Genomic DNA, 17997 nt, shown 5'->3' on the forward strand with positions numbered 1-17997 from the left:
TCACACTGGGCATTGGTATGGTAAAGCCTTTAACTTAACACAGCAAAGAAACTTGTGTTATTTCTCCAATTTATGTGGTAACAGCTAAGTTACAAAGAATTAGTGATGCATGAAACTCACTTCGGAAATCAGGATTTTGTTGTTGTAGGAATGAGCATATTCAGCAGAAACTGAAATGCTCAAATAACTTTGTTTAAAAAAAATACAGTAACTATAGTGAACTCGATCACAATAGCATCATGGTGATTGTGGCTGGGGCTCTAAGGGCACACTGTACTGGTGTGAAGATATCACAGTATTTAAAAATGACCATCATGCATTAGACTTTGTGTTAGGGCAGTTACCTAATGGAGCAAAATGTGTTCTCAGACTTTAAATGTAATGGAATTTATTGAGCATCTATTACTATATTTTATCCATCAGTGTGTCTCAATTTTTTTCTTTGGGAAGAATAATTTATATTGAAAGAGTTCAGCAGGGTTCTGATATATGTGCTAGAATTTTGACAGTATGCTGACATCAGTGCTGTATGGAGTTTCTGAGCAAAAGATTTTCTCATTAACATCACCAAATATGCCCCCTACTTCCACTTAGTTTTAAAACACTAAAATTGAAATGGCATTTGAGATTACAAAGACCCAATCTGGGATCCCATGTTTAAAAGAAAAAAAAATTCATAATCTAACATACAGAAGGCATCATTCATAAACCACTCAATATAAACCACTCAATATACACCAACTGTATTTTTAGAGATGTCTTTTAAGAACAGTATCAGATTTCTATATTTGGAATCTTTAAAATCATCTATGGCTCTCCCAAATGACAGATGATTAGCTTTTGCCCAGGGTACCATCCTTATTAAAGAGAGAAAACAAAAAGTCCAACACCTACTCTGCTTTGTCCTCTTAAACCTGAATTTTCTTTATCCACCCTCGGAGTGGACTCAAATCTCAATCTAATCTAAGAAATATCATTATAAATCAATGAATATTCAAAGCAAAATCAAGTTTAAAATACATATATTTTTTCTTAAAAAATTAACTTTTCACTGCATACGTTTACAAGATTTAAGATTAGATAAAAGGGGACAATCTAACACACAGCAGAATGTAATTTTCCACTTTACCTGAAAGACCAAAAACAATGACCGAAACCACTAAAAATATTTACTACAAATATGCCCCAAATACAATGATTTAATGACTAACTCTAAAATTGTTTCTAAGACTGTGAGCTGAGATAAAAATAAATATGCTCAGTATTACAGAATTAAACAAAACGTTTTCTTTCTGAATCCTGGATATTCTATTAAGGTTGGGTATTCTCCCAGAAGGTAATGCAAGTCTTTATCTATACAGATATGTCATCATGTTTTTATTTTTAATTATTTTATGACTGTGTAATGACCCCAGTGTCAATCTCCTATGATGGTAAATAAACTAGCACCATTTCAATCAGTTTCATAAAACAGTCTAGCTAAATACCCATGGACAAATCACACACGGTCAAAACAAAAATGTAATAAAAATATTTAGTGAAAAGACACATTTTAACTTCCATTTGTGGATTTAAAAAATACAAATAAAATTTTATCAACTTGATATTCATCTTATAACTGGCTCAATACATAACTTTGATTTATTTCCTAAAATCGTATTGTAGCATCTTTTGAAAAATTAAATGTAACTTTATAACTTCATTAGTAATGTTAATAGAGGTAAATAGTTAAAACAGTAAACTTACCCCTGGGTCTCTTCAAAAAACTGAAAAGTCTTAGTGTAAGTTTAAATTTTTAATATTTATAAATTTAAAAAATTGTACATGTGCTCAATTGTAGCAGTGGTAATATTTTGTGACGATGAAACCAAAGTCACTGCATGGAGCTTCTCTGTGCAGACAGCGAACCACACCCCCGTCTTTGCAATGTCATAATTTTATGTGGTAGAAGACACCACACCGGAAGCCTGGACTCATAACACACTTGAGATCCGTTAGGTACATAGGGCAGGTGCAATATTTAATTTCAGGCTCAGAAGGTTAGCTATTAGTACATACCTGATAGCTCCTAATAGCGAGGCCTAAGAATATAGACAGGAAAGGAGGAAAAAACCTCTCCACTGCTGGGAAAGCCTGGGGACAGGTAGGAGCAAACCGCCGCGGGGGAGGAGGACATAGACCCTGGGATGCAGATGTGCAGGCCAGCCTCCCATCAGCACCCAAGCGTCTCAGATGGTTCAGTCTTCACAAAGACTTGGACTGGGAGCCAGGGAGAGAGACCGGTCACGCTATCCATCCTCTCAGGACAGAAGGGATGCCCTGTTGTTCAGCTCCTATCTTTACCTGAACCATATCTACTCTTTGGCTAAATATGTCATGGGCTCCCATCATAACCATTAGGATGACTTTACATTTCTACATTTAAATTAAATGTTTCAGTTCAACTTGAACCATGGCACTTTAATTTGAGCTCAGCAATATACCTAACGTGGACATTTTTAAGTTTACGAAATCGATTTTTAAAGAATTCTTAAATGCAGTGTTTTCAGGACATAGTTACCAAGTCAGAGAATATCCACTTACATTTTAAAATAATTTAAAACATTATTATATCCTCAAATCAGCTATGTTGTCTTGTAGAAGCGTTTCCAGGAAATTATGTTAAAAACTCATATCCAAATCAATTCCTTATTCTCTGGTTTAAAAAACAAACAAACACACAAACAAACAAACAAACAAAAAAACCCTAAGAAGTATTGAGGTTCCTTCTGTCGTAACAGTTAATATTTTATTCAGGAACCAATAATGATAACTATCTGTCACAGCTAACTTAGTAAGGTCTAATGACAACCACCTGTAATGACAGAGGTGGCAAACAGAAACAACTAAACTGTAACAGACAAAAATCATATTTTAAGGACTCAATCAACACTGTATACTAGGGTACTCAGACTTGAAATCCTTGAAATCAAGAGTTCATTCCCTTCGATACTTGAGTTCACCCAAGTATTAACAGAAATGGGAAACATGGTGACATTAGAAATACAGTCAACATTTTTGCTAAAAGAGAAAGTTCAATCAAAGACAGTAAGGAGAGTGTCAGATTGAGGGGGGAATTAGAGATGCTGCGCTTTGAAACAAAAAATGTGAAAAAAAGGTAGTGACCATCTCATCTGAACAGAATAATGTAATAAAATTAGATACATGGCTTACAATGAAATAAGACTAAATTCTTAAAATTAGTTTGAAAGACTGCAGTTTTTGTTTGTTTTACATAAAATGTCACACCAGACAAAAACTCAATGCAGTGATGTTAACATGTCACTCCCCTGCCTTCCAACAATTAAAAGACAGTGAGGCAGAAAGACCCACATGATGGTGCTGAAAAGGACACTGTCAAGTACTGACTAGTAATTTAGCTACCCAGGCAGCCACCCATCCAGGACGATAAAAAGAAGCCAATCCTTTTAACAAGGCTACAAGAATATAGTTACAGGTGCTGTAACATGAATACCAATTGTGAAAGTACAAATTGTCCTTAGTGATTGTGCCTTGGGAAACAAATGGGCCAAGAAAAATAAAATCAAAAAATGAATTGAAAACTAGAGGCTAAAGGTTACTATACATAAACAACAGAAATTTCATATAACATAAAATTTCTCAAAAATCAAATACTCGACAGTGTCCCTTTAACATATATATATATATATATATATATATATATATATATATATATAAAGGAGGCACAAATAATGTTTTTGTTTTTAAAACTCTCTTGACAACAGTTTAATTTTAAAAAAAAAAAAAAAAAAGAAGCAATTTGTCAGAATTAAGCCAGTATTCTCGACACCCACTGGGCCAAGAGCACTGAAACAAAATCCAAAAAAACTGAAAAGTCAATAAACATAGCTAAAGACAAAACTGGACAAAATAAAACACAAGACCCAAAGTAAACAAATATCCGATTAGGAACACACACACACACACACACACACACACACACACACACACACACACACAAACACTTGAGGAGTCTAGCTGTTGCAATTAAGTGGCATCCCCATTACCTAAAAATGCTGGTGGCATTGTTTTCCAGTTTGCCACTAATTAACATTAAGTATTGTTTGGTCCAATCTGAAGTAAATCTTGTTTTAATTAAAAGCAGTCTAATGAAACTGCAGTATTATAATCGCATCTAGACGAATTTAGTTAAATACATTTCCATCTAGATAAACGTTGTTAAATACAGATACCTTTCCATGTACCAGGGCATTTCTTTCCTACTCCTGTTTGTGTACTATAGTAACCTGGTTACGGTTGCCATGGCCAACGGACCTGCCCAGTCAGTTTCAGGGCCCTCTGGCAAAGGGGTTGCACTTATCACACAGACACACAAGGCTCACACTACCCGCATGAGCTGGGACACAGACAGTGAGACAGTGCCAATCAAAGTGATTCCTGGTGCTCATGACTTCAAGTTCTTTACAGGAAAGAGAAGAAACCTCAAAGTGTTCAAAGTGTTTTTAAAATACGTGTATTTCATGATGTGATACTGGTTGTTTCCTAGCTGTCTTTTAAGACGTTTTTGCTCTACCTCAGTTGTTATCAAATGGTGATCAAATTAAAAGAAATATTCCTCAAAGTTAGGGCTCCAGGCTTTGCACCAGCGCATGTCTGGTGTCACACGTGCAGACTGGGTCTAGCTCACACACTCCAGTTCTGGCAGCTGGAGCTGTCAGGGGCAGTTACACACACATGCACAGCGTCACGTATGAAGGAGCACACTCTGCCATCAGACAGCAACCCCATGCTCCACAGCCAGCCGAGCACGTGGGCGCCAAGGACACAGCAGGACACCCGCCCTCCCAGCAGTGCTGCATGGCAGCAGGCAGTTCCATATGCCTACAGTTTACACACTAGTTTTCATTCCCATAATCCAAGGGGGAGCGTGGCAGCAGTACAAAACTCCTGATTAGAAAAGCAAACTAGAGGATGCGTTTACCTCTTAAATTAAGTTTATGTGGCTCCTGTGAAGTGAGGAAACACCAACCCTGGCATCATTACTGCCCCTAATGCCTTGATGTATAACAGTCGGCGGGAAGCAGTCATTCCCATTCTTTAAAGTGGTTATTGCTCAACAAGCCGTTCAGAGCAGAGCTGCGAGGCTGGGCAGAAACACAGTCAGACCACATGCGCAAACCTCTCGTGGCACAGACCCACAGGACACACCATCAACAGGGCACCAGGCTCACCGCATCACAGCCTCACCAACTCGGAAGCAGCAAGACTGGATTTCTTACTAAAACAAGTCTGCTCTTTTTGTGTACTTTCTTCTTAAAATTAAGGCAATGAAATAGCTACAGTTCCTAAAGTTCTTTTTATGGAACAAAAATGTACATGTATTTTCCTCAAGTTCAGGCATCCAAGAATGCTCAGATGCCTGTTATACAAAACCTGCAACACCAGCAGACGTTATAAAAGAGCGGTTGCGAGCGTCCCTGCGGAGACCACAGACACCAGCTGACAGTTCCTTCGAACCATCAAAGGGAAGAAAAAGCACGAAAGCACAAAACCTCTTGCGGTTTCAACATCCTCTGCCTCGATTCAAAACTTGTGGGGTGGCCAAGGGAGGAGCTTTTGCCGCTGAGACCGCCAGGGCCCGCCAACGGGAGCTCTGACTCCGCAGGTGTCCGCTGGCCCAGCTCCCGTGACGCGGGTGGTTCACGGACAATGTCTGAGAACCTGCCGAGCATGCGGCCACCTAATACTTCATGGCAGAAGCTCTAGGCTTTGGCTAGCCACCTAACGCTTGACAAAGGCAAAAGGCACTGACTGTGATCTCCTGGTGCCCACCCGTCTGCACATGTATGGAATCTCATTTTGAAAATGTTAAGTCACCCTTCAAAACCTACAAGACACATATGAGTGATGGCTGGCCCCTAACAGCAACACTGGCTCGAGGCTGACCTCTCCCATGTCACATTACAATCACACCGCCAGGCTCTCCAAAATCCCAAGTGGCCAAGGAACTGGGGGCAGAACAACACTCAGTCACCTGTTAGCAAGTCAGGGCACTTTGCAGAAAGGGTCTGAATTAGGCATAGTTTTGTTCTTTATTTTACACACAGGAGCCCACCAACATTTGCCATAAACTCCTCTAAACTCTTTAGGAAGGCCATCTTTTGCTTCCGGTCCAGCGTGGGGGGCGTGCTGCTTGCGGTGAGCTTGTTGAAGGCATCTGCCAGTCTCTGGTAAATGATGGGGTCTTGTTGACTTGACAGTAATGTTTCGACCAATTCAGAATATTCAGCCTATTGAAGAGAGAAAGAGCACGTAAGAACAGCCTTCCTCAAACATGGGTAGTTCCTGGCGTCACGCCCTGGGCACCTCTCAGAGGCCAGGTAGGCAGCTCTTCCTACAGGTCAGCACTTACTGAAAGCTTGCCATACACAACAGACTGCTCACCTGTCAGAACAACCCTACGAGGTACCAGGCTCTGTGGATGCTCCTGCTTTCAGGTGACAGGTGGCAGTTCTCACACAGTGAGATTAGTCAGGCCCCTGAGTGAGAATCCAGGCTGTTCGGCTGCAGAAGCCATGTGATCACCAGTTTTGTTGTGTTACCACCTCTGTTTTCAAACCACATGACCCCTGTGTATTGCATTTTATAGGGAACCTAAGTCTGCAGCCTGACTGCGTTTCCCAGAGGCTGCACACAAATATGGTGGGAGCTGTTGGGAGCCCGTGGCAGAGCAGGAGGGTGTCAGTCTGCTCTCCAAGTGGAAGGACAATGCCTGAATGACTGCGCATGCAGCTGCCAGTCAGCACTGTGCCAGTGGCTCTGGGAGGGCGCAGGAGCTCGGGCCACACCAGGGCACAGGCTATGCACGGAGCCTTTGTCTTCAGTGCCCCCATAATAAAGCCTTAAACAGAGGGCGGGGCTGGAGCTAAGGTAGATTCAACCAGCACAGCTTTCCAAGATAAGCTCTCTTGAAAAAAGGCTGGTCTGCCACCATTTTTCATTAGCTTCTTGTGGTGAAACCAAACGTCAACTACATTTCGGAAAGAGACGAGCAAGGTGCAGCACCCCACCCCCACCCACAGCCTGGAGCCAGAGCAGCTGCCCTAATTGCCCCCAAGGGACAGGCCTGCTCGCCGGCGAGAAAACAGAAAGGGCCAGAAACAGCCAAGCCTGTGGGCCAGACCAGCAGGACACTGGCCTCACCCACCCCAGGCCTGCTCTGTCTCCTACAAGGTGCGAAGCTTTTACAAGGTAACCACAACGTACGGCTTACGTATGTGGGGACGAGAAGCCTCTCTTCCTAGGAAGCAACTGGAAATCAGTGACAGAGAAAGGCCCTGAGTGAAACCCCGAGGACCTGCAGCTCGGGGCAGACGGGCCGGGCAGCCGCCGGCCGGGGGTCTTCAAGTGGTATGAAGACCACCCTGAAATCCTATCTTTTCAAAAGGGGAAATAAAATGAAACCCTGAGCACCAGTCACAGCAAATGCTATGGTCTCTACACTTAAAAACTAATGTCAAGGCTTCTCTAGCCAATCCCTTAGTCATGCTGGGACATATGGGGGGCAGGGGGAGGTTCTGGGAAACTGAGGCAGCTGATGACCAAGTATGATTCTTCTCGTACAGTTGATGGGTCCTTACTCTACTGGGACAGGGAAGGGACAAAGGTGACCCAGAATAACCTTAACCCAGTATCAGTGAGTGCTTGAGTCTCTAAAAGCTCAAAAAAAAAGAGGAAAGAAAAGACACTGTTCCCCACACCGTAATCGGCAGTACCACACTGTGCTCTCCAGACTCTTTGAAGGCAGCGTCCTCTGCGTGCCCAGTCTCACTCATCTTGTTTTCCTAACAAAACTGAGTTCCTCAGGGACAGAAAGCACGTCCCCGTCATCCCCTGACGTTGATGCCTGGTTCCTAGCACCGCCGTGGCAGGACATACTTAGGGCTGTGACCATGCAAAGGATGGCTCACAGCGGTGCAGGCTATAAATGGGGTGTGAGGAAGCAGGGCCTCCCGGGCCCGTGCTGCAGCCTGAGCCACAGGCAGCCCGGCGAGGGAGCACCCCTCTGAGCACTACCTGATGCAAGCACACCAGCGTGTAGAAGGCCTCGCCAGCCGCCGTCGTCATCTCCGTGTTGTGCTTTTGCAGAACCAGCATATCAAACGCCAGCTGAAAGGACACAGGGGACCTCTGAGTAAGACCATTCCCCATTCCATACTTATTATCAAATAAATCTGAAAATTAGAAAAAATGGTGTTTTAAAGCCAAGGAGAGGATACAGATGCAATTACTCGCTGTGGTATAACAATCAAGTTATCAAACTCCCTATGGTATTCACATCTGTTTTCAAGAACACAGAACAGAAGTGGAGGGTTGTGTGTCAGAGTAATTATCTCCTTGGCCATGAGAGAAGGTGAGTGTGTCCTCATTTGAGAGAATTATGGGCAATGACGTAACCACCCAAGCGCCTTACCTTCAGGAAGTGCCGTGTGGCGAGGAACAGCGGGGAGTCTGTCTCCTGGGCCTTGGCACACTGCTCAGCCAGCGGTGTCAGAGCCTCCAGGCACAGCTGGCAAACCTCCGAACTCATCCTGATCATGAAGGTCAAAGAACAAACCAGAGCGGACACACCTGACTTACAGCTACTATCAGATGGCTGTTTCCAGACGTGAATACAGGGAGGTAGTATATCAGTGCGATATCTTCACTGAGCTATGTGAGAAGAAAAGACCCCCAAGGTGTGGAGCTGATCCCTGAGTGTCTGGGGTCTGGGGTTGGAGACTCACAGCATGTTTCTGATCATGAGGCACACACCTGATAAAAAGCCCTGGCATTCCCTTCTGTCAGGGAGCTAAGATCAGATGCTCAGCAACAGTGTATGACATTATTAACTGGGGCACTTAATAAAAAAGTGATTTAGGGACCAGGGGACCAATGCCTCTGGGATCTGTGAAAGGACAAGATGAGACAAACTAACAAAAAACCCCAAAGAATTAGGGCAGTTATCGAGATGGTGACTTTTTAAAGAAGTAAAACTGAACCACAAAAGAAAAAAGAAAAACACGAATTTTAAAAACTTTTCTTCAGGTAGGCTCTCTCCCTCAAGTGACAAGTGACAATGATGTTCATTTAAAGGATATGACGTCATTCCTAGTTCTAGGGAGTACATCAGACTTTTAAAAAGATCTTCAGGAAGCTGTGGTATTTTTTCAGGAAAAATCTCACAGATAAATGTGATTAATTTGTAGTACTGATTACAAAGGGTTGGAAACTGAAAAAGAAAAGTTAAATATTTAGATGCTTAATGGTATCTTTTCTATTTTCATTAAAAAGTAAAGTAATAACAGATAAGCCTCTAAGTATAATGATTTCTTTAAAACACATACAAGATATAGAAAACACAAAGACCTAATTAAATGTAAAAATAAGTTAAAGGGAATATTTTTGTAACTAATAGGAAAATAATGCATAGTAGAAACAATTATCTTCTGAATAATAAAAGCTACAACCAATTCCAGATAATTCTACGTGTTTACCTGGAAAAAGTAAACAAAGCAGCCACATCTCAAATTATTAAACGCCCCGTAAATAAACTGTTCCGCAAATGTGTTTATCTGCATTCAAGCGTGTTGGAAAACACGAGAAGGTAACACCAACTGTTTCAAGTATTCGTAGAACAGAGTAGTCAGCCCTTCACACTCCCCAAATCTAATTTCTGATCGGACAGACCTGCAGAACTGAGGTAAAAAGTAGGCGATCTAATTTAACCTCACTTAAGAAAATACAAGTCTAAATGTTTAATGCTTTATTTCAAAAAAACAAAAAGCCCTACAAGCCAATCATTACCCAAGCTGACTGAACTGCTCCATCCTACAGGCTGTGTATGAACGTGGCTCATGGGTCACCAGAATCCTTCCCAACAGAGACATCTATCACGAGAGCACATGGTGACTGCCCACCAGGCTGGAACTCTGCAGCCCTCCCACTCGGACACTCACCTTCCGAGTGCATCTCAGTCTCTCCGTCCTGCTTGCCTGCGTCCCACCACTGTGCACGCACCCATGTGCCTGTCCCCACCCTCACTGTCTTGCGACAGCTGGTGAGAAGACTTGTAAGAAAGGGCACCTTACCACCAGCCCCTCAACTCTGAGCGGTGAGACTGCGGCACAACGTAGTCAGAAGGTACAGAAAGGAAAAGCTGTGTGATTGTGGGTCCCTACCACCTGATTTCCACATGGAGTGACCTGTAATTCCTTCCCTGCTTAATCCCTCAATCTGAGAATGGTGCTCAGAAGGATCAGAGGCAGGTGTGCACCTACATGCCTAACTTACTTCATCTGCTTAATGACAAGCGGTGAGAGAGTCGAGACTGCTGACGTGAGGACGCAGCCTCGAGAGGAAGCACTGCTCCTGTCCCTAGTGCCTCATGAACGCGGGACTCTGGGCAGGACTGAGTGGGGGCCTGTGTCCTGAGCAGCAGGCACGAGTGTGAACGACACAGAGCAGGGACGCAGACGCTCCACGTTCACATGTACTTAGATAAGCAGGAACGCAGACACCCAGTTAAACTAGAGGCACGTTCTTGTCTAAACTCTCCTGGGGCCTGGAACTCACGCATTTCAATGCTCACATCCACCCTCCTCAATTACCTTTAAGAGGTCTTGTGACATCAAGGGCAGGATGAGGTTCACCCCGTACAGAACCACGTCAGCTGCGGACACAGACCTGCCCGCCGCTTGTCCCGGCTCATGTCCTCTGAACACTTCATCTGGTGAGACAGAAAGAGTGCATGCAGTCTGACAGCTGGAGCAGTGCAACGTCCACAAAGCTGGACACATTCCACCCTCATGGCAGTGAAACACACTCAACCCCCAAGCACAGGGACCCGCAAAGCGCATGGTGACATAGCTGGTAAGTGGCCCACGGTCACCCTTTTGAATTTAGCTTTTTAGGGTCTCTGAGTACTCGATACAGAAGACATTCTGTGTTCTACATTACACATTATTCTATTAGAGCTCAATCAATATTTTGAAAAGTAGAATCTACTCCATTGCATGCTGGTCATACTGTGAGTTAGATAATTTCCACAGTAATACCTACTTTACCTCTTAGGGGACCCAGCTCTGGCTACCAGCTCCCTCTCCAGTTACACTATTAATAGGCTGCCTAGGATGTTCGTTTTACTTTACAATATTTGAAATATTTTATCTCACCTATTAACTTTATTTTAAAAATAATTACTTAAAAATATTATCTTCCCTTTACCATATATTTTATCAGCTAATACTATCATTTTCTATTTTAAGTCTTCGTTTTTCTTTCTTCTAAACTTCAACTCTATTTACCCTTATTCTTTTTACCCATATTTCCTACTTTTAATCCTGAGTGTTTTAGCCCCAACTTCTTTTCTTAATGTTTTATTGTGATTTTAATCTTTTTGCTTTTTATTGTGAACACCTCCCATCACCTGTATGTGCTCTACCATTTATCCTCAGAACATGGGCAGGATGTGCAACCTGTACCATCAACCTGGGAGGCTGCGGGGCATCTCCCTCTAAATGCCTTTCAGTATTAGCTCTTGACTCTGAGTCAGGTCCCTCGGGGGCCCGGCTCTGGCCTGGGTGCCTACACCCCCAGAGGCAACTGACAAGGCATCCCCACAGCACTGGCACGGAAGGCTGGCCGAGTCCCCAGGGCTGTGCTGTCGGTGCACCCCTGCGAGGTTTCCGCAGGGGGGGCCTGAGAGCTCGAGTCCAGTCCGTCCCACCCCGACAACGGCCCCCACGCTGCACTCTGGAGTGCCGGGGTTTCCCAGGGCAGCGGCGCAGGGGCCCTGCAACTTCCCGGTGTCTGTGTGCCAGTGACGTGACAACCTCCTGTGCCCCTCTGCTCATCTGTCAAATTCGTGTGACAGTGGCGCCGACTTCACGCCACGGTGCTATGAGCAGTGCCTGGCGTTCAGGAAGGACCTAATCAACAGTGATACTATTATTATCAGAGGGGGGGCCGGCCAGCCTCGCTTTACCCGCACAGATGACACCTGCATCTGCTCTGTACATGGATGGAACTTTGTCAAAGGATTTCACCGAAGGAAAATCCTCCTTTGCTTTAATAGAAACAACAAGGTCTGCCCTCGCGGCCGGCCCCCTACCGGTGTCGCTGAAGTCTATGAACTCCTTGCTCAGAAGGTTGGTGAGCAGCTCCATGATGAGCAGGAGGTCTTGGTACTGCTCCTCCTCCGCTGTGACGTCTATCCGCTGGCGCCCCAGGTTATTCTTAGAGTATACTTGCAACAGAGTAAGGCAGGCCTCGTACAGGTTCATGGCTTTGGACTGCAAGAAAGCACACACAGGTTATGCTCCTGGGTAGGACCTAATCTAAACAGTAAAGACATTTAAAAATATAATCTAGTAAATTGACTCTAAATCCTACTAGATACTTGCTTCAAACTATATTAAAACAAAAACAAAAAAGCATCTACTGAAGATTAGTTATGTTTAAAATACTAGCAGTTTTCAAACAATAAAATTTGACATCCATGTTTTTGTTCATTTGACTAAAGAGGTAATACTAGATAATAAAATTTAAGCAACAGAACTGCTTTTACTTCTTACATAACGCTGATAATTTTAAGATTTAAAACTTATGACTTGCAAAAGCACAGAGCACCAAACAGAAGTCACAAACAGAATAAATGGAACTGGCCTGCTCTCTCAGTAATGCATCTGTGACTATATATATACTACTTAAAATATAACCTCACTTTTGACCTGACAAAAACAATTACAAATCAGGAGCCCATATTAAATGATTTGGGACAAGATTTACACTAATCTGCTAATAAATACAAATATATTAAGACTGTTTTAAACAGCTTTCTAAATAACTTAATGGGACAAAAAATACATCTTTGTTTATTGAATATAGAAGAAGTTAGTGTGTCTCAACACGCATCTGATTTACAAAACATAAGATACAAATTGCCATTTGAAATTTTAAGCCTTGGGTTTCTACCAGAAAAACTGGTTAAAATTTTCTACCATAATCCATTTGTTTTATCAAATATTCCTCATTTGGATGAATTTGATTTAATAACATATTAGCCCAAAGACATTAACATATTTTTAGGGCAAGAATTTATATTCATTCAATATGTCTTCCTCTGAATAATGAGTTCTTTTGAAAATAGTCTTTTTGAAAAATCTTTTGGAGGCGTGAAAATACTTCAGATAATGTTCACTAAACCTGAAGTAAAGCATTTCCTATTGTGTTCCAGCTTTAGGGAGTCTTCATCCTGAGGATAAAGTAGGAAGTGCTCACCTCTCCAAGATAGCATATCTGTTTATGTGCAACTTCAACAAAAACTTCTATGATGAGATTGACAGTCTCTGGGGTGTTTTTGTAAACTTCCATTAGCCCAATGCAGTTGGTAAGAAAGTCCATTAAAAAATTAAAAAGGATTGCTACGTTGTCAATCTGGGTGGCCTCTGCAATGCCACACAGGGCCTCGAGCGTCGTAGTGATTTCCTGCTTGACTTCCTCCTGCTGACACATCTGCTGGAAATTCTCTTGATTTATCACTCTTAAGAATCGCTGCTGAAGTGGCTGAAGAACCTACAAAAATGAAAGACAAATTTTCTTAAAAGGTCGATTTACATACTTCATTGATCTCTTCAACTTCATGTCCTCAACTTGGATGGTCACTTTCCAAAATAGTTCTAATTGCTGGAGGTAGAAAAAGCATAGAAAACAAAGAATATTTGAATCATACATTATATTTCCCATTTTGAGAGTCATCAAATCTTCTGGCAGAAAGAGAAACACACAATACATGAAAAGATGCTCAAAAATCAAAGCCACCATGAGATATCACCTCACACCGGTCAGAATGGCCATGATCAAAAAGATGAGATAACACGTGCTGGCGAGGCTGTGGAGAAAAGGGAAACTTGTGTGCTCCTGGTGAGAAGGTAAAATGGTGCAGCTTCTATGGAAAACAGGATAGCGAGCAGTTCCTCAAAAATTTTAAACTAGAAGTACCTTATGACCCAGCAATTCCACTTGGAATATATTCTGAGGAAAGGAAAACGCTAATTAGAAGACACCTGCACCCCATGTCCACAGCAGCGCTATTCACGGTGGCCAAGACATGGAAACAACCTGAGTGCTCGTCGATTGATGACTGGACACAGAAGTTGTGGTGTATGTGTCTATATATTTTAAATGCGAGCACACACACACACACACACACACACACACACACACACACACACAGAAATACTAATTCAGCCATAAAGAAAAATAAGGACATCCTGCTGTTGAGACAACATGGATGGATCTAGAGGGTATTGTGCTCAGTGAAATAAGTCAGACAGAGAAAGACAAATGCCATATGACCTCACTTATATGTGGAATCTATTAAAAAAAAAAAAACCAACAAACTCATAGAAAAAGTTTTGGTTTCAGAGGTGGAAGTGGGGAGAGGGGGAATTGGAGAAAGATGGTCAAAAGGTACAAACTTCCAGTTATAAAACACACACACACTAGGGATGTGTTACACAACATGGTGATGACAGCTAATACTGCTGTCTGGTATATAGGAAAGTTAGGAGAGGAAATCCTGAGTCATCATCACAAGGAAAAACCTTCTTTTCGTTTTTTACCTTTTATTTTTATTGTGTCAATATGACATGATGGATGATAACTTATTGAGTAATCATTTCACAATATATGTAAGTCAAACCCTTATCCTGCATGTCAATTACATCTCAATTAAAAAATTATTTATGGAAAACTGTAAGTGCATGCTTTCATCTCACTTCCTTAAATAATTTAGTTGAAAGAGAGAGAGAGAGAGAGAGAGAGAGAGAGAGAGAGAGAGAGAGAGAGAAGGAACCACAAATCACAGAACACAACTTCCTCAACACCATTCACAGAATTCTGCCACTATCCTCATCTCTTTCCAATAAAATAAGGCTCCACAGTAGGGACTGGCAAACTGTTTTCTGTAATGGGCCAGAGGGTACCTACTTTAGACTTGGCAGGACACACTACCTCTGGCCCAACTACTCAGTTACGACTGCACTGTAGTGCAAAAGCAGCCACAGACAAGATGTAACAATTGAACGTGAACAGGCTTCAATAAAACTTTATTTATAAAAGCAGACAGCAGGTCGGATTTCGTCTGTGGGCTATAGTTTGCCAACCTCTGTTCTACACGGTCAAGCCCAACATAAGCTCTTGCCAGTTTTTTCCCTTTCCAACTCCTCTTACATAGAACGTAACTTCAGATAACCAGTGCTGCGCTGGGTATGAGTGAACAGGCATATTCATGAAGCTGTACTATCATAATACAATGATTTAAACTAGAAATACATGGTCAGCCTGGTTTTCCATCTGCTCCCGAGGTCACACCTGCCTATTGTCTGTCCCTTCTCAAGCAATGACTAAGGGTGGCAAGCTGCATATACTGGTAATAGCTGGTTCCCAATTTAAAGCTTATTATATGAGACAACACCCCTGCTGGTTGTCAGGGGTTGAAGTATGTCACCCCAAAGTTGGTATGTGAAATCCAAACGCCTAGTACCTCAGAACATGCCCTAATGTGAAAATAGGGTTGTTTCAGATGTAATTGGTTAAATTAAGATGGGGTCATTAGGGTGGCCCATAATCCTGTGTGACTGGTGCCCTTACAAAGGGGACAGTTGGACACAGACATGCAGACGTGGAGAATGTCCCGTCAAGATGAAGGCAGAGATGGGGTGATGACAAGCCAAGGAACATGGAAGCCGCCCGCAGACCACCAGAAGCTGGGCGGAGGCTGGCAAGGCTCCCTCGCAGACTCAGGGAGAACCAGCAACCGAGACCTGGACCTCAGACGTCCAGCCTCCAGACCTGGGAGACGACACACTTCTGTTATTTAAGCCACACATTGGCAGTATTCTGTCACAGCAGCCTGGCAAACTAATACAGTGGTTAATTCATATCTTCTTGTTCAAGACAAGCTGCATCTCACTGATCGTTGATGAAGAATTAATACACTAGTTCAGGCTTTCATCTGAGTTGGGGAAAATGTGCCTAAACTACGGAATACTTAATAATAGTCAATGTCATCATATCAGCAGGTGTGGACAAGTCATAAGAGATTTGTGAAATAATAAGCTCCAGCCTACTCATTAGGAAGGAAAAATGTCAGAATAGCCATGACTAACACGGTTATGTCTCCACAGACCATTTTCCGGCAAAACATACACAAAACAAGTAATTACACAAGAGGGGGCAACGTAAACAGGAACTGTCACCTCCGTCCAGTACTGCTGTTTGGTCTCTGTGTCCATATGTGCGAAACCTCCCAAGACAAGAGCCTTCATCAGTGACCTCTGCACAGGACTGGACAGGAAATTCAGAGGTGGGCTTCGGCTGGCAAACTGCTTAGCTAAATTCCACCAGTTTTCACACTGAATTACCAAGTTGGCCCTGTGAGAAGAAACAACAAAATACAAGATGCACTACTTACACTGTACGTAGACTAAGTAAACCAAAATGGGAGTGGTTAGATTTAAATATTTTTGAAGTGCAGTAAACTTGGCATAGACTTTGGAATCTCACAGCTTGTACTCAAATCCCGCTGGTAATCTGACAATGTAAAATGTACTTAATCTCTCTGATCTGTAAAGTAGGGATAGCAATGACAGCCCCAAATCTCATGGCGGAGATTGACGTGATTAAATAAGATACTCTACAGGAAATGCTTGGAACAGAGCCTAGTAAATTATAAGAATTTAATAAACAGTAGCCAATGACAATAGTAATAACAGTAATCATATGCCTATTTGGTAAGAAAAATAAAAACATTTCCAGAATTTGCTGTAGAAGCCATTAAAAATTTTACTTTGCAAAATTAAATTAAATGTATTATTAAAGTATCAGTTTTTCTCATCTTTAAAATGTGGTAATACTATTAGGATACGTGAAAAATCAAATGAGACTATTCTATATTAAAGTGCTTTTAACACTTTTAATTTCTAAATAAATTACTAAACTAAACATATGTTACTCATAAGATACTCTGATGCCAAATTCTGAACAGTTGAGCCCATCCTCACTCTTAACAGCGGAGGGCCCTACCTGCATTTGTAACAATATGACATTGTTTGTTAAACACACTGCTCCAAACATGCAGGGTCTACCTGGACCTTAGGAACTTGTAATTGTTTGCCACTTGAAAATACTACACAAAAAAGCAAACTGAAGTTGCACCCACGCACGCACGCGAAGTTGCACCCACGCACGCACGCACGGAGACTGCCTCTTGCAACCAGTCAGCTTACCTCTCTCTTCTTTCCACCAGCGTGACAAGCAGCTGCACGGTGTCGTTCGCGAGGTCCTGCTCACTGCTCCACACTGAGAGGTTGCTGATGACTTTCTGTAAGAGGTAGCCAATAATCCACTGAGAACCCTCGGTGTCTGCTCCGAATGCTGTGCTGAATGGCAGACTTATCTTAAGAGAGAAAACAATTTTATTTAGGCCAGAAAAAAAGATAAACTGAAAAAAAAATCCATAGAAAAATCAGACTAAAACGAGCATCTAAGTATAAACTACTGCTTACTTCACGTCAATTTCAGAAATGAATTCATTTCCATTAAGTCCAAAAGAGACATCCTCGATCCACTTACGTTTTCCAATGTGATTTTCCTGTCAGCTTTAATCATTGTTATTAACACGCTAACATGGTTTTTATACCACATACAAAGAGCATAAACTGACCCATTCTCAAATAGCAATGTATAACTGAAAATTGGTTAAAATAAGCTCAAACGATATGCTCTAAGAGGAGTTATTAAAATAGTATACAACTCTCTTCAACAGGGAGAATGTCCATTCAGCACTTAGTCACACTTTGGCGAGAAAATCACCAAGAAAAATGTCCTCATTTCTACATCTGCCACCATCACGAATGCAAGCGAAGTTCAACA

General features: G+C 42.2%; 1 protein-coding gene and 1 long non-coding RNA gene across 6 annotated transcripts in view; one reads left to right on the plus strand and one right to left on the minus strand.

The window, feature by feature from the left end:
* Window positions 1–6090: 6090 nt before the first annotated feature.
* XPO4 (exportin 4) overlaps window positions 6091–17997 on the minus strand; it is an 84135-nt gene continuing 72228 nt past the window's right edge. For 4 of the 5 annotated variants that reach the window (XM_019715688.2, XM_074330132.1, XM_019715690.2 and 1 more), the window contains 9 exons: window positions 17352–17521; window positions 16323–16497; window positions 13342–13635; window positions 12173–12353; window positions 10671–10789; window positions 9162–9292; window positions 8495–8612; window positions 8098–8190; window positions 6091–6311 (listed from right to left, as the gene is read on the minus strand). In XM_019715688.2, the coding sequence (XP_019571247.1) occupies window positions 6114–6311; window positions 8098–8190; window positions 8495–8612; window positions 9162–9292; window positions 10671–10789; window positions 12173–12353; window positions 13342–13635; window positions 16323–16497; window positions 17352–17521 (1479 nt within the window). In that variant the 3' untranslated portion in view covers window positions 6091–6113. The remainder of the gene's footprint in view (window positions 6312–8097; window positions 8191–8494; window positions 8613–9161; window positions 9293–10670; window positions 10790–12172; window positions 12354–13341; window positions 13636–16322; window positions 16498–17351; window positions 17522–17997) is intronic. The other variant, XM_074330130.1, reaches the window with a different exon arrangement.
* On the plus strand, window positions 10784–17942 carry LOC141571088 (uncharacterized). The gene is made up of 3 exons (XR_012495630.1): window positions 10784–10932; window positions 17372–17455; window positions 17891–17942. It is a non-coding gene; the product is annotated as an uncharacterized LOC141571088 (long non-coding RNA).

Source organism: Rhinolophus sinicus, linkage group LG04 (genome assembly GCF_036562045.2).
Source record: "Rhinolophus sinicus isolate RSC01 linkage group LG04, ASM3656204v1, whole genome shotgun sequence".
Classification (NCBI taxonomy): domain Eukaryota; kingdom Metazoa; phylum Chordata; class Mammalia; order Chiroptera; family Rhinolophidae; genus Rhinolophus; species Rhinolophus sinicus.